We start from the raw sequence: 16979 nt of genomic DNA, 5'->3' as shown, positions 1-16979 counted from the left end.
TTAACTCAGAATTGGTACTTTGTCAACCTGATAAATGCTAGTGTTTAAAGAATTAAGGGATTATTGCTCTTTGTTACAACTTTTAACTCTAGATGTGTTAATTTCTTCTTGGAATCTAAGTAAAACTGCATTCTTGTGAGAGGGTCTAGTTTCGGTGGTAGAGATTGCTGGTTCTCCTGAGGTGGGGGCTATGCTGGGTCTTCGTTGCCACAGCAGGCTCTCTCTAGTTGCGGGGAGCAGGGGTTACTCCCTAGTTGTTGTGCATCAACTTCTCGTTGCGGTAGCTTCTCTTGTTGCAAAACATGGGCTCTAGGGTGCCCAAGTTTCAGTAGTTGGGGCACACGGGCTTAGTTGCCCCACAACATGTGTGATTTTCCAGGACCAGGGATCGAACCCATGAAGTCCCAGACAGCTGGTTCTTGTGTTTGACTACTCTTATGTATGTGTGTGTATTCAGCTTCATGTGCAGACTGCTGTGGATTGGCTTCTGGGTAGTAACAGTACCTCCTGTTTCTTCTCTGCACATCTGATGTTAGATTCACACTCTGAAATGTGAATTGTCATTAACCTGTCATTATCGTTATCATTGTCATTAACCTATCGCTGTTATAATCTCTATGGGTTAGAAACCCCCATCAGCCCTCCTGTAACTTTTAAGTACATTTCCTTCTACCCAAAGATGAACTAAAGCTCCAGTCTTCCTGGAGTGGCATTCCTAGGATCTGGATGTTTCTCCATCTCTTTATCCCTGTATGTATTCTTGGACTTTATACCTGGTTAATGTATTATTTGTTGAATGATAGGTTGCAGAGAAGCAGAGTGGCAGCAGTAGTACATGCCTCAGAAGCTGAACCTTTCTTTCTCATCAGTCTGTGTGCTGTCTTCTCTTGCTGTTGAAGTCTGGCCCTGATTCTCTTTCAGCAGATTTTTAAGAGAGACAATTTTTTTAATACACTTTTAGCCAGGCACAGTTTATGAGGAGGGCTGTTAATAAGAAATAAAGCTTCTCCTAGCCCAGGGTGCACTCGGATTTATAGTGGTATCATGAGCTAGAACTTGAAAATAAGGACTAAAGTCTTATATTTAACGCCGTCTGCTTTCTGGCAGGAAAGGATGTAGGACTAGATTAAATGCAGAGAAGCTGTTTCCTGTGAATGCTCTCCTTGCAGCTCATCTGCTGCTCTCTCTCCCCACAGATGGAGTCCCCTGTCTCCACACCGGCAGTGCTGCCACTGCACCTTTTGGTGCCAGTGGTCAGTAACGACATCTCATCCCCCTGTGAGCAGATCATGGTGCGCACCCGATCTGTTGGGGTCAACACATGTGATGTGGCTCTGGCCACAGAGCCTGAGTGCCTGGGCCCCTGCGAACCTGGGACAAGTGTCAACCTTGAGGGCATCGTGTGGCAGGAAACCGAAGACGGTAAGTACTACATGTGGCTTTCCTGTACCTTCTCAACCTGCTTCTGTCATCAAGGACTGATGGTTGTAAATAATACCAAGTATTTATTAGGAGTCTCATATGACCGTCGTTTGCTTGGTGATGCCTACCCAGAGGATTATAGCAAACTTCTCTGTAAAATTGCTTAGCTTCTGGAGATTGCCAGTTTTTTAAAATTAATTATCTCCCCTTCATAGCCATTCAACAGTGTTGGCCCTGGTACTTAAGCAGTCGTTTGATAGGTGCTGGCCATATAACTCAAACTGTATCTATACTGTTTCCCTCTCTTATCATTTTATATGGGAGAATTTGAATATACATGAACTTTTGGGTCAGGCTTGAAGAGAAAAAGTAATAAAAGGGCAGCTGTGGGAGTCAAGGAAATGGAAAACAGTCAGTCTTGACTTAGTATTGACTCATTGAATATGCAAGTCTTGCCTTTTTTAACACCTGGAGGCACAGCCAGCTCCTTCCTACTAGTTGCCTCATTGCCCAGCCACCCACACCACTTTATGCATCTGTCACTTAGTACAAATTTTATAGGCCCAGGCAATAGGGAACTGTTTACATGGTCTTGTTTTCAGGCTTTCAGCAAGCAGTTGGCTCACTGTAGGGTGCTGCTGCTTGGATGTTCCGCTTGTCCCTGACAACAGAATCTCTTCTGTTTTGAAAGTTTGTTAACCTGAAAAATTAGGGGTGCAAAGGGACTTAACCAGATATTTTAGATCCCCTTGGTACCATCTATGGCAATTTGATTTCAGTATACATTCTTTTTATAAAGAATCCAAGTCCTTGTCGAAGAATGTGTGGTTAGAGAGGCTGGGCCTCAGAGTCCCATCAGGTCTTTGCATCAGTAACCAGGCTTTCAAAGCATCACCACTCTGAGGAGTTTAGAAGCCCAGAGGAGCACAGCTAATTATCTCTGATTATCATAAGCTATCTTGTCAGTCTGCCCATGGAAATTCAGGCATTTCATTTTAATCATTCCAGTAAAAAAAAAAAAAAAAATTCTGTTTCTCTAAATATTTTGTTGTGATTCAGTTTTCCATGCAGTAGGCACTGATGTGATACAGGTTAAAAATTCTGTGTTATTGGCTCTCTTGTTGTTAGCAATATAGTAAAGTTTCAGCTTTCAGAATAACATTGCTGATGAGGTTTTATTGTGTGTCTGAGACCATAATGCAAAAAGAAGAAGAAAATAATCCCATTGTGTTAGAAACTGTGAAGAGAGAGGTTGACCTAGAGGTTGACACTGTAAGTGTGTATACAGTATACAGTCTGGAAATCACAAGTGGCTATCTCTAATTTTAAAAATGTCGTCTGCCTATGGCCACGTGTCTGAACAGCCAGAGTCTGTTGGAATTACAAACATATCCAGATCACAGCTCTGTGCCACCAAGCAGACTTCAGGGCCTATTACTTCAGTATATTGAAGATAAAAAACATCAATCTCTTGCCAATTTACTGTATTCCACCCATCTTTATAGTAGTGATTTTCTCCAAGGGCAATATACTTTTCCTGTATGTAAACCTGATATAAGCTGTGAGAACGAAGCTAATAACCTTTTCCCTCTCCTGAGAACAATGGTTACCTTTTTATCTGGGGATTCTTGTTCTCCCTCCCTACTAGGGGGATGTTAGCATAGATTTTTTTTTTTAATTGTTTGTTATGAAAGACTCTCTGGCTGTCACTGGCAGCCTATTAGCAAGTTCCCCTGTTACACACTTTCAGTGCACCCTGTGTACTTTCACAGCACTTGCCACAATTTGTAATATTGTGTATAATTACATTTTTCTGTTTTTAAAACATATTATTTATTTGGCTGTGCCAGGTCTTGCAGCATGTGGGATCTAGTTACCTGAGCAGGGATCGAACCCAGGTCCCTTGCACTGGCAGCACAGGAGTCTTAGCCACTGGACCGCCAGGGAAATCCCAGCATTTTTCTATTAATGTCTATTTCTTCCAGTGTTCTAAAAGTTCTGTGAGCTCAGGAACTGTTTTTTTCTCACTATTATATCCCCAATACTTAATGCCTGGCACCTGTGCCAGGCTCTCACAAATATTTATTTGAATGAATGGATGCTTATACCATCTCATTGTCATTTCTGGATCTATGTTAGGATATATGTACTAGATACTTTCCAGAATTCTATACCTTCTCTGAAACTCAGAATAAATATTATTTTCACCAAGTTTAAGATCATTCTAATTTATTTAAACCTGTAAGATGTTAGTTCTCTTACTTTTAATACTGTATTTTTCCCCACTGAACATATTGTGTTTCAGGGCTTATTCTTCTCTTCTTTTTCTTTCATCCCAAGGGAAAGAGAACTGTTCTCGAGTGACACACTCTACTCTGCTTTCTGGCCGTCCCAGAGGGCCTTCACCTGTACTGTCTGTTGACAAAGGTCTGAATTGGGATCAGAGCTGGTTCACATTCCTTTTCATCTTTAGATAACAGAGATTTCCTGCAAGGGTCATTCTTGGCAAATCTAGAAGACCTAGTATACTGAGTTCGTTTCCAGTATATATATATATAGTAAGAACTATATATATGTACTTTAAAAAAAAAAGTCCTGCCGTGTAGGTTTCTTGTCTGCTACCCCAGTTTTTTATACTTTCTGTCTCTTTGCCCAGCAGACTACTGTCTTCAAACTGAAAAGCCCTTCTGCCTTAGAGAGAAACTATAAATGTTTGGGCTCCGAGGGGAATGGAGGGTCCTGCGCTCCCTGTAGAACTGAGCCCCCTTGCAGAGAACAGGTGTAGGGGTCATGGCCTGAGTTCTTCCTGATTTCTTTGCTTACCTATTCTGCATTGTTGCTTCTTTCTTTCCTATTTCTCACTATAAACCTTACCTTGGAGGCATTTTGAAATTCTTGCAGATCTCATCTCTTTTTAGGTTGTTCGTAATTCAGTCGGCATCTACAAAGATCCTCCTTAACTAGGCTCAACTTTAGGACTATTAAGAAGACCCAAGTATAACCTGGACTGTGTTGTCGTCCTTTGGTTTTTTGAGATGTATTCTTAGCATTTATGCAGAGATCTGCTTCTCCCTGATTTCACCTTGTCCTACCTTACTTCAAATCAAAATAACAGGTCCCAAGTCTATTTCTGGTTCACAAATGTTACCTTAACCCACGGTCCTGGAAACAATGTATAAGAAACCTCAGTGTATAAGACCATATACTTCTGTTGAGGCAAAATTGCTTACTGGCTTCTATGGTATTTTAAAGAAAGGCAGAGCTGACTTATTAGATAAGAATTCCAGAAAGTGCTACAGATTCTCCTTTCTAAACTGCAGCACTAGGTCGAAGGCCATCACTAGTGATATATTTTACTTTGGCAAATGTGCTTTCTAGACAAATTTGTGATATACTGGAAAGAGCCCTGGAGTGAAAATCAGGAGACCTCTATGTTTCTGCCACTATTGTTGTGACCTTGGACAAGTTTCTTAACTTCTTTGGACCTTAGTTACCTCATATCTTAAGTATAGTGGAATTGGATGACCAATAAGGACATATCCAAGCTTGTTATTATAATTTATGGCTTTAAACCTTGAAATCAGCATGGATTCAATACTAGTTGACTATGGCATCTTGAAAATGAATGGTTTCGTATGTCAATCATGAGAGTGAAGACTGAAAAATATTAATACCATTGATGAAATTTTATTATACACTTGTTTATATAGAACAGAAAATTAATCTGCTTATCTTGCCAGTCTCAAATTCAGGAAATCTCCACCTCCCATTTTTCAGCCCCAATCCTAGACTGACAATGAAAGAATTCACAAAACTGAGCTGTTTTTGATGCAAGTTTATGCTGGCTGACATAAAATGAGCTTGCAGTGCTGCTTGGCAATCCCTTCATCTCTCTATTACATTTGCATTCCACAGGACTTACTTCATTCTCAAGATTTCATCAGTCCAATTCATTCTCTCCTTGTGCTCTTAAATAACTAAGATCAAAGCCACCCACCTAAGTTCTCTAGCTTCCCTCCTCTTTATTAAAGTGTATTTTTCTTATGCTGTTACTTCCTTTATCTCTTATTCCAAAGATTCTTTGACTTGACACCTTGAATTTTATCTACTTTTTTCTTCATCTTCATGCTTTCCACTTCTGTTTAAGCTCTTTCCCTCTTCAATACTTCCTTATAGTGAAAATATTTTCCTCATCATTGCTACCCCTTTGAACTACTGACCTCTCCCCTTTTCTTCACTTCTTGCTATTGCTGTTTTCAGTCTCTTTTTACCTGCCCTTTATCATCTATCTTGCCGTCAGATTTCTTCTGCTACCATTTGTCTGAAACATTTCTCATACCAGTGATCATCTGCTTTCCAAAGGTCTGCTCTTCCTAGGTCTTTCTCTCTGCTCTTCCTAGGCTTTTAGAAGCTCTGCTATTTATTCATTCTCTGAACTCACCTCTCTTCCTTTTGTAATATGGAACTTCCCCAGATTCCCATGTTTCTTTCTAAATTGGTCATTCTGCTTCTCTTGTGTCAGTCCCTCTTCCTCCTTTTACTCATTAGGTGGAAACTCCTGATGGGTTTTAGGATGCTGACGTATTGGCCATTTCTGTTTCAATGTGCTCTAGGGTGGGACCTGTGGCAGCTGGTGCCCGCCACGTCCCTTTTCCTCCAGACAAGCAGCTTTATCCAGAGTGTGTTTTTTCATTTACTGTGTGTGCCACAGTGGGGAAAGTTGAAACATTGAGTTAAGAATGAAGTTTGGCTGCTAGAAACAGAAAATGGTGTAAATGTATGAAAATTCTAAAGGTAGGCAATCTAAGGCTGGTATGATGGCTTCAGTGTAATCAGTGTTCCAGGCTCCTTCAAGTTACTTACTTATTGTGAAATTGCTAATGTAGCTCTAGCTATCACATATACTCTTCAGGCTTGGAAACAAAGGAGAAAAGTAAAACAGCATCTGCCTCCCACCTAATCCATTTCCTTTTGTCAAGCTTTTGAAAAAGTTTACAAACCCCTGGTTTTATGTATTACATCTAATACACTGAAAACCCCATCAGACCACTTAAATTTTTTTCCCTTTCAGTCATCTTTTATACTTTAAAGAATTCAAGAAACTAGTTTATTATATTTACCCAGACACTTCACATTTCTGTTGTTCTTCCTCCATTGCTAATGTTCTGAGTCCCCTCTGTTGTTTGCATTCTGTCTGAAGATTCTCCTTTATTAATTCTTTTAGAGTAGGTCCACTGCCTATTAATTCTCAGAGAATGCCTTTATTTCACTTTTATTCCTAAAAAATTTTTTTCTTATATAGAAATCTAGGTTTACATTTCTTTTAGCACTTTAAAAGTGTTTTACTTCCTTTTGGCTATCATGGTTTCTGAGAAATACACCTTTAAATGTATTTAAGTTGTTCCCCTGTAAGTAATATGTTATTTTCCCCTGGTTGCTTTCAAAGCTTTTCTGTCATTTTCAGCATTTTGATCATGACGTGTGATGTGTCTAACATGGACTTCTTTGGGCTTATCCTGTTTCGGAGTTCACTTAAGTCTGTGAATTTCTTTTTCCAAATTTTGGGGGTCTGACCTTTACTTCTTCATACATTTATTCTGCACCATCCTCTTTCTCTTCTAGGACTACAGTGACATGAATATATGCCACCCACAATTCCTATGTATCTTTTCTCCTTTATTAAATTATAAGATGGTTGAAACCAGAAACCACATTTTATGTATCATTTTATTTCTCCCAAGAACTAATTCAGTCTTTACACAAAAAGTAAAATAATCAGTAAATATTTGATTAATAAAATTGTGCTTGTACCCATATGTTCTAGGCATGTAGGTAAAAATGGTAATTTTTTATTAGCCTCTCAGGCTCATTTGCTATGTATTGATCAAAAATAATGAGGGATTTTGTAAGGTATTGAATACTTTCTTTAAAAAAAAAAAACAGTGACTTCCACCTTCAGTCTTTTGAGATTATAAAAGTCAGAGATAGAACCTTCAGACATTTTCAGAGGAAATGGTTTGAAGTTATTCTCTGAGCAACATGAGCATGGAGGAACCTCAGAAGCAGTCATAAGGGGTGAGAGGTGTTGAGTGGGCAGGCTCCAGCCCCACCTCTGCTACCCAGCCAGATGCAACCCAGAGCCATTCTACTTTTGGATGATTTATGTGTTAAACTCCTTTGAAAAACTATATTTGAAGAGGATTCTGCTGGTAAAAAAAAAAAGTTTTGATAATCTATCTAGGTTCATCCTCCCATTCCATGTAGAAAACCTGCTTAAAACATCTCTGAAATTGGAAAGACAGAAGTTGTAATGCTGTAAGACCAATTTTTTTTAATGGGGTATACTTTTCTTTTTTAAGATTGACTTAAAAGCAACTGCAGCATGGCGGGGGGCGGGGAGGGGTTGTTGCTCTTTGTTGCAGTGTGCAGGCTTCTCGCTGTGGTGCCTTCTCTTACTGTCAAGCACAGGCTCTAAGCCTGTGGGCTCAGTAGTTGGAGTATGAGGGCTCAGTTGCTCCAAGGCATGTTGGGTCTTCCTGGACCAGGGATTGAACCCATGTCCCCTGCGTTGCAAGGTGGATTTTAACCACTGGACCACCAGGGAAGCCCTAAGACCACAGTTTTGAAGTAGGAAGGAATACAAATCCCTGGTATGTCAGAGGGTATGAAAAGGTCTATGATAAGCTTGGCCTGTCTTCCAAAGCTGAATTCTAGCTTAATGATTTGGTGGGTAGGAGAAAGTTCTCGATTTTTGTGATTGGAAAAGGTTTTGTCATCCATGCGCACAAATATGAAAAGGCTGCGCATCCCCAGCTCCACATCAGGGTATATATTTTTAGTCCAGCAGCTAAGAGTGTCTGCAGCTGTTTAAGGTGAGTTGTTCCAAGGAATAATAGTGCTCTAAAGGCATAGTAGTACAGAACAAATACCTCTGAACTAGAGTCTGGAGAGTTGGATTCCAGAACAGATTATACAGTTAGCAAGCAGTGTGATCGTGGATAAGTCTCTGAACTTCTCCTGGCATGAGATTTCTAATTTATGGGACCTTGGGCTAGATCTGTCCTGTCCAGTAGAACTTTTTGTGGAGGAAAGAGACTCTCCAAAATGATAGTCTAGTGACACATGGTATTTGAGCACCTGAAATGTGGCTCGCTGAACTGAGGAACTGAATTTTAATTTTTATTAAATTTAAATATTCTTTATAGCTAGTGGTTTACCATATTGAACATCATGGGGGCTAGGTGGTCTTTAAATTACAAATATTCTGAAAGTGTATATGTGCTCTGAGATGGAAAGAAAGGTTATCTATGGAGGAGGATGAGGGCAGGTAAATAGGTGACATCTCCAAGACCCCGGGTGATTTCTGTGTACTGTGGCCCCTGTTACCTAGCAGAACAATTGGCCCTGCTTCAGACTCTGTGGTTGAGCCCTGTACTTCGGTCTGTGGGCCGAAGTTTTCTCATTATCAGAGTAGTAGGCAGTGGTTTTGCTTAGCAGGAAGTTAGTTTGCCTGTGGTAGCTCTGCTGAGAACCTGCTTCAGCGCTTCTTTATCCTCATCTGCTTACATATCCCAGCTGTGGGTCTTTGTTGTTCTCACTAAAACGAAGAGGCTGTCCATTAATCTTGCATGAAGATGATAACCTTGATAGTTACCCTTGGTTACTCTGTGATTCTGATATAAGAAAGTATGTATGTGAACTGTGAAATAATCTAATTTTAGATATTTGTACTGAAAAGTTGGGGCTTCCTTGATAGCTCAGCTGGTAAAGAATCTGCCTGCAATGCAGGAGACGCTGGTTCGATTCTTGGGTCAGAAAGATGCCCTGTGGGAACGGCTACCCACTCCAGTATTCTTGGGCTTCTCTGGTAGTCCAGATGATAAAGAATTCGCCTGCAATGAAGGAGACCTGGGTTCGATCCCTGGGTTAGGAAGATCCCCTGGAGGAGGGCATGGCAATCCACTCCAGTATTCTTACCCGGAGAATCCCCATGGAAAGAGGAGCCTGGTGGCTACAGTCCATGGGGTCACAGAGAGTTGGACACGACTGAGAGACTAAGCACAAGCACGCTGAAAAGTTAAGATGGGTCTCAAAATCGCCTCTGATTGTTCTTTTTCCTTAGCTTGATTAATACTCTTTCACCTTCAGCCTCGCCTCGGGCAGCACTTACCTAGAGAGAGATGGTTCACAGTGACCGGGGTTTCTCCACTGCTTAGCCAGTTGCTTACCAGCCTGACTCCTGCAGAATCAGCTGTACCCATAGCACAGTCATAAAGAGTCTAGCAGCCATTGTCTGGCACCACAGATCTTCATAGCAACAGACCACCACATGGCAACAGCAGACACACAAAGGAAACATTAGGGAAATCAATACTTAACTTTCTCCCAGCGCCTCCTATACAGCAAAGCAACAGCCAGCACATTCTTCCCACCTAGCAGTTTACTCCTAGGGGATGCTTTAGGGCAGTTACATGTTTGTACACCCTGATGGGATCATGTTATCTGTCCACTGTCATGTATTTGAATCCCAAAGCCCTAAGGAAAAATTTCAGTTACAGACTATTTTTTGAGTTGCATTTTGCAAATTGCAAAATAAACTAATCTCCAAACAGAGAGATTCTTTTGTGCACTCTTACCTACCTCCTCCCTGCCCGCCAGCAAAGGACAATCAGGCAACAAGGTGGCCAGGATTTGGGCTTGCCAGATAGGTAAGAGTTATTTCAAATGAGATTCTTTTGATATTTCAGTAACAAAAGCTTCTCAGATGGGCTGAAAAAAAGACCCATGTTGTTACTAATGCTATCCTTTAACAGTTTAGTTCCTGATACTTCTGTGTAAACCTTGGTAAGTGATACCTAGGCAGTAAATATAGTTCTGGTCTAAAGTGGGGGGCTGATCACTGTCCCCAGCTAATTCAGCTTTGACGTATGATTCCAAGGGAGAAGGACCCTGTTAGAGACCTTCACATTTTCTTGTCCTGTTGATGAGGTTATTTAACTGGTCTGGGATTTAGTTTGCTCATTTGTAAAATGAAGAGGGTGGACTGCATAGCTCTGTGGTCCTTTCTGTTCTGATATTTATGATTCTCTGATCATTTGTGTGGAACAGAAGAGGGATTGTCTTTGTTCATCATTGGTTGTGGCGAGATCTGCTGAAGATGTCGTTGTACCCTCCTGTTTCAGTGCTAACAGTGCTGCTCAAAACAGGTCCTGGCCCTGCCCTGATTGTTAAAGCCGCTGTAACTATGATGGGCAGAAGCTGTTAACAAACTTGGCAACTAGCCTTTTTCTCCCACAGCAGTAGTTTCAGACCAGTTTAGACAGAGCTTTGCTTGCAGGTCGCTGCTGCTGCCTCTTAATGACACCAGTGAGATTCTCATATTCTTTCTCTCTCTCGCCTCGCACCCCCTCTCTGTCTCTTGACTACTCTGTGAAACGAGAGGCTGTTCTCTACCTCTTCTGCTACTTCATTATCCCATCTCCCTTAGGCTTTTCAGAACAAAGAAATCATAGGGCATCAACTTTGTAATTTAGGCAGCTGGAGATAATTTCCCCAGGATAGGGTAGGTAGGTAGATGCTTCCCCCTGGCATGAGGCAGCCCTGCTAAATGGCCATGTGTTTTGTCTGCCAGGCTTGGGCTTTGTTAGGCCCATTTAGGCTCCTCTGAAATTATAGTGGCAAGCCAGGCCCATGTACTTTTAGAGGGTTAGGGGTTAAGAAAAAATGGAAAGTGTGTCATTTATAGGCGCTGCTACTTGCTAATTACATAAGGAATTTCTGTTTAAACCACTGTCCCTGTGCTTACTGCTGCCAGATCCTTTATTTCCCTCAGTTGCTGCCTTCATGGCCTTCTCCATAGCAACAAGGTCTATGACAAAAAGGCTATGGTGAGAAATTGAGCAGTTCCCCTCCCACAAGTTGTACTCTATTTTCTTAAGGATGTCTCGAAAAAGCCTGAAAGACTGCTATCAAATAATTTTCTACCCCCATTGAGTTCATAATCAAATGAAAGTTTTAACCCTGAACTAATTCAGTGAACAACCTGCTTTCTCCTTATTTGACTCTGATTATTCCCATCTTTTGAAATTTTTCCTATTTCATTCAGTACACTTGGAACACAGTGCATCTTCCCATTTAGCAAACTCGCCTCTGCTTTTTAGCTTTTACTGTGTTCCTTTGAATTGTTGTATTTTTTAAATCTACCAAAATCAAGTATCAATATGGAGAAAGAAAGTGGGAACCCCACCCCCACCCTCACATGCTGCTGCTTTAGATTCCAGACTGGTCTGCCACACTGGAGGCTGGACAGACTGCCTAAAGGGTAAAATTAGTCTGCATTCCAGCTGATCCTGGCACTGACCTACAGGAGTCACAAACCCCAAGTCTTTGTTTTTATGTTAATAGATCTTATTCAACAATAATATAAATAAAAGTATTATACAGGTCCTTGAGTTTTCAAGATAGTGTTACCCATTTTGAACCTAAATAGAATATGTACTTACTTGTGTGTTTGTATATCCTTGTAGCTGTTCAGCATTATGCCGGTGAAATTCATCATGTTGTTGCATGTAGTTGTACTTTGTTTATTCTCTCTTTTTTTTTAACAGTATTTCGTGAATATAGTGTGAATATAACACTACTTATTTACTCAGTTGTTGATGGACATTGGGTTGTTTTCAGTTTGGAGCTATTATGAAAAGTGTTGCTGTGAAAATTTTTGTACATGTCTTTTGGGGGAATATATGTACACATTTCTATTCTGTATATATTTAGGAATGAAATTCCTAGGTCATAAGGTAAACATATGATCAGTTTTAATAGATGTTGCCAATTTCCCAAAGTGTCTGAACCAATTTATAACTCCTACTTCCAATTAGAATCCTGGTTGCTCTGTATCCTTGTCAACACTTGACATTATGTCTTTTTCATTTTAGCCATTCTGGTTGATGGGTAATGGTATCTCACTATAGTATTAATTTGCATCTCCATGATAAGTCATGAAATTAAGCATATACTTATTGGACATTTGGAAATCCCATTTTGTGAAGTACATGTTCAAATCTTTTATCTATTTTTGAATTGGGCTGTATGTTTTCTTCTTACTGATTTGTTAGGAGTTCTCTTTATAGTATGGTTTGGAGTCCTTTGTTCGATGTACATATCATAAATATCTTCTCCTGTTTCCTGTATTTTCTCTTAATGGTACCTTTTCATGAATGGAAGTTCTCTGTATAAAGGCTAGTTTTTTTGGTTTCATTTTTTTTTTTTTAGTTAATGCTTTTTATGTCCTGTTTAAGAAAACTTTGCCTTTCCCAAAATAATGAAGATATTCTCCTTTTTTTTCCTGAAATTTTATTGTTTTTCTTTTCCCCTTTAGATCTGTAATGTATCTGAATTTGATTTTTGTTTAGGGTGTGAATAAGGAGCCAAGATTCTGTTTTTTTCATATGGATACCTAACTGACCTAGCACCTTACTGAAAAGACCATCCTTTCCCCCACTGAACTTCAGTGTCACATAAGTCATAAATCAACTGATATATAAGTGGATTTATTTCTAGGCTCTCTCTTCTGTTCTGGTCATCCATTTGTCTAGTCTGTGTCAGTGCTACCCTGTCTAAATGACTATAACTTCATACGTCTTGCTATCTAGTAGTGTAAATCCTCCAACTTTATGGTACTTCAGGATTGCCTTGGCTGTCCTTGGCCTTTGGTATTTCCATATAAATTTTAGGATCAGCTTGTGAACTTTTACTTGGGTCAGGGGGGAACCTGTTGAGAATTTTGATTGGAATTACATTGAATCTACAGATCAATTTAGGGGAAGACCTAAAGTTTTATCCTTTTATTTAAGCTTAGTATTACTCAGTTGGCAGGTGGTGCAAAATCAGAGAAAGTCAGTGATATCACTTGAGGAGATTGTTTAAAATACATGTTAGCTACCCTCCCCACCCCTCCCCCATGCTCATATTCTGAATCATCAGGTTCAGGATGGAGCTTGGGCATGTTTATTGTGAAACAGTTCCCAAGATTTATGATTTGCTGCCATCACCACTGTTCTCCACCTACCTTGTTGGTGAACTGCTGACCTGGACTATAATCTCCTTGGCTAGTGGCAGTAATTCACTGAAGCTAGTTAAAGTAAAATCTGACCTGTTTAATCAATACCACTCTGCTGTTGGTGGGCTGCCATAACAACGTGCCAAAAGTTGGGTGACTTAAAATGACAGATTTATCGTCTCATGGTTCTGGAGGCTAGAAGTCAGAAATTCAGGTGTTGGCAGAGCTGTGCTCTCTCTGACAGTTCAAGGGGAGAGTCTTGCCTTGCTTCTTCTGGCATCTGGTGTTTGCCAGCAATCCTTGGTGTCCCTTGGCTTGTAGGTGCCATCACTCCAGTTACATGGCTTTCTTTTCTTTTCTTTGTTTTTTTGCCACACCATGGCATGTGGGATCTTAGTTCCCAGACCAGGGATTGAACTCGAACCCCCTGCAGTGGAAGCACTGGAAGTGTGGAGTCTTAACCACTGGCCCACCAGGAAGTCCCTCACATGGCTTTCTGTTCCCTGTGTGCCTTCACATTTTCTTCTTTCTGAGTGCATCTGTCACTATGTCCAAATTTATCCTTTTTATTAGGACACCAGTCATATTGGATTAGAGCCCATTTAAATAACCTCATTGAAATTTGATTATCTCTGTAAGGACCCTGTTTCAAAATAAGGTCACAGTCTGAAGTACTGGGAGTTCAGACTTCAGTAGTCAACCTTTTTTTGGGCTGATGGGGACACAATTCAGCCCATAACAGAGGCCATCGAAAATTTCAGAATAATTTTTGTCACAAGTTAGAGAAAGGAAGGAAATCTAGAACTGCACATACTAATGAGAGGCATTGCTTCCCAAGCCAGTCTGGGCAGAAGAGCATCCACCCCATGATCCCAGCTGTTCCTCTGCTACATTACTTTCCCCTCCTCCCCTCCTTGGCTCTGAGAGCCACAATGTGGTTCAGTTCTGCTCTGTTAACAAACCGTGAAAATGCCAAGTGGAGATTACCAGCAAGACAAAGAAGCTTCAGCAGCTACTTACCTCTCTCAACCTCTAGCTGAAGAGGGCTGAAAGGAAAAGTACCTCTTGTAGGCTATCCCCTAGCTATGTTCTTATCTTGATTCTTCCTACAAGGTCTTAAAAGCAGTAAAACTGTGGCCAGGTGTGATTCCATCTCAACCCCAGGCAAGTATTTCCTCAAAACTGTCCCACTGAGATGATACCTTCCTTCTTAGACCCAGAGGTTTTCAGATAAAGACTTCAGATGGACAACCAAAGGCGTGATGGTCTCTCTGAGCCACCTCTCTCTGTATACCCACTGGGTATACAGTGTGGTTGCCTTACCAAGACGAAAGGGAGGGTGTGAGATTTAAGGGTGTGGTGAAGCAGCCTCTGTTATACTTAGACAGTTTCCATGGTGTGGGAACTTGTAGGTGGGAGGAGGAACTGTTAGATCTTTAGCTTTCCTCCTCAACCTCTTGGTCCCCATGGTCTGGGGGTGGAGTGGATTACACTGGGTGGATGTTCCACTTTGGCCTTACACCTCTAACGTATACTTGAATATAGTTTTCCTGCTTAGAGTTTTAGCATCAGATCTACCTCACCTACTACCCTAATTGGTACTTGCCTGATAATGGTTTCAGCTGGTCTCTATTATTTTACTTGAATTTCTGTGGAGAGAAAACACCATAGTCAAAAAAAAAAAGAAAAAAAAAAAGAAAACACCATAGTCATGTGAAAAGGGTTCCCGGCTGATGGGTATTACCTTTGTACTTTGTTTGGCTCATTCTGCCCCAGAGGATCCCAGAAATAAGGGTTTAGGATATTTGTTTTCTGTCATGCCTAGAACACCTTTGCTGCCCATTAGAATGTGGGGGCAGGGACTTAAAAAGCCCTGATGCTGAGGTCTCACCGAGTTAAATGAAATCAGAATGACTGTAGGTGCGAACCAGGTGTCAATATTTTTTTAAAGATCTCCAGGTACATCCAATGTGCAGCAAGCTGGGAACCACCGCTCCATAGGTTTCAAACACTTCTGCAGAAGACTTCATCCCAAATTGCTCTATTGGATAACTTAACAGATTTCTACTTAGAATGTTAGTAAAGGGCTCCTGGAAAGTGTAGATTCTCTTTGAAAGTATTCAGATGTTCTCTTTAAAGGAATAATAACCACATTTCTGCCTTTGGGTTTCTGGTTTTAAAAGATCCATACATGATTTGATCCTTCCCTACAGTCAAATCTATGACTTGAAGATAAATTCCTAGGATAAGTGAGATAAAAACCTGGAAATGTTGCTGTTAAGCTGATTTTAAGTTCTGCCTGCATGAGGCTTGATAAGACATAGAATTTATAGATAGCAAAACATTCTTTCTAATAATTTTCACTGCAGTAGACAGATTTGGGACTAGAGTTTTCCTTGAAATATGACACTCTTTACCAAAGTTCCTGATGTTACTACATAGCAAACCCATAAAAAAGTGGTTTTCAGGTAATAACCAACTTACAGGGAAAAAAATCTTAGTTGGTAGATGAAACACAGATGGTCCTAATTTTCCCTGGCCTTTTCAGAATTTCTGAATGCTGTTCACTCTTGTGAATTTCTGATTATATTCACCCTTTCTCTGCATCTGTGATTTGAACTTTTGTCATGGAAGAAACAGTCCTCATAAATTTGCATAATCTCTTATCACTTGGCAAGATTAAATATTATTCATTAATGTACCAGAGATAAGCTATGGGAAGTGAGCGATTCCTCCATTCCCCTAGTTGAGGCTTCCATGGAGGTAGTAGTACCCAGAGTTTCAAACCAGCCTTCCTCACCAGCATCCCCTTGTAACTCCCTGCTAGCCACTTTCCTGTACTACACTGCTGCTGGCCAACTGCAGGTGTGCTTACAGGCTTCCAGAAGCTGTGACTTACTGACTTTCTTATGATCTCTTTCTCTTATCTGTGTCGCTAGAGAGGACTAGAAGACCTGAAACTAGTGTTGACTGGGAGCTGAGATTTGCCACAGATGCATTTCCCTCCTAACATTAGTAGACAAACATGTCTGTCTTTCCCCTTTAGAAAGAACTTGGACTACACAGAGCCCATTAGTAGGCTCTTGATTATTTAGTGGTGGCTATATATACTGATTGTTTACCATTGGCCCAGATAAGAGGCTTGGGAAGGGTAAGGAGGACTTTACCAGGAATGCAAAGAGCACAGCTGAAAAGCATACTCAGCTTCTATAGGACAGGACTAAGTGAAGTGAAGTGAAAGTTGCTCAGTCGTGTCTCTTTGCGACCCCATGAACTATGCAGTCCATGGAATTCTCCAGGCCAGAATACTGGAGTGGGTAGCCTTTCCCTTCTCCAGCGGATCTTCCCGACCCAGGGATCAAACCAGGGGTCTCCTGCATTTCAGGTGGATTCTGTACCAACTGAGCTATCAGGGAAGCCCAGATAGGACTAAATTGAACAACAATTTGGCACCAATGTAAAAAATGTCAGCGACAACCATTAGTGTTTATTATTAACC

At 40.8% G+C, this 16979-nt stretch overlaps 1 protein-coding gene across 1 annotated transcript in view; it reads left to right on the top strand.

The window, feature by feature from the left end:
• Positions 1-16979, top strand: part of ZNF609 (zinc finger protein 609) — a 201783-nt gene that overhangs the window by 144718 nt on the left and 40086 nt on the right. The window contains 1 exon segment of the mRNA NM_001193023.3: positions 1197-1422. Coding sequence (NP_001179952.1) covers positions 1197-1422 — 226 coding nt within the window.

Source organism: Bos taurus, chromosome 10, assembly GCF_002263795.3.
Source record: "Bos taurus isolate L1 Dominette 01449 registration number 42190680 breed Hereford chromosome 10, ARS-UCD2.0, whole genome shotgun sequence".
Classification (NCBI taxonomy): domain Eukaryota; kingdom Metazoa; phylum Chordata; class Mammalia; order Artiodactyla; family Bovidae; genus Bos; species Bos taurus.
The sequence above is the reverse complement of the archived record's forward strand: the minus strand, read 5'-3'. Positions and strand labels throughout refer to the sequence as shown.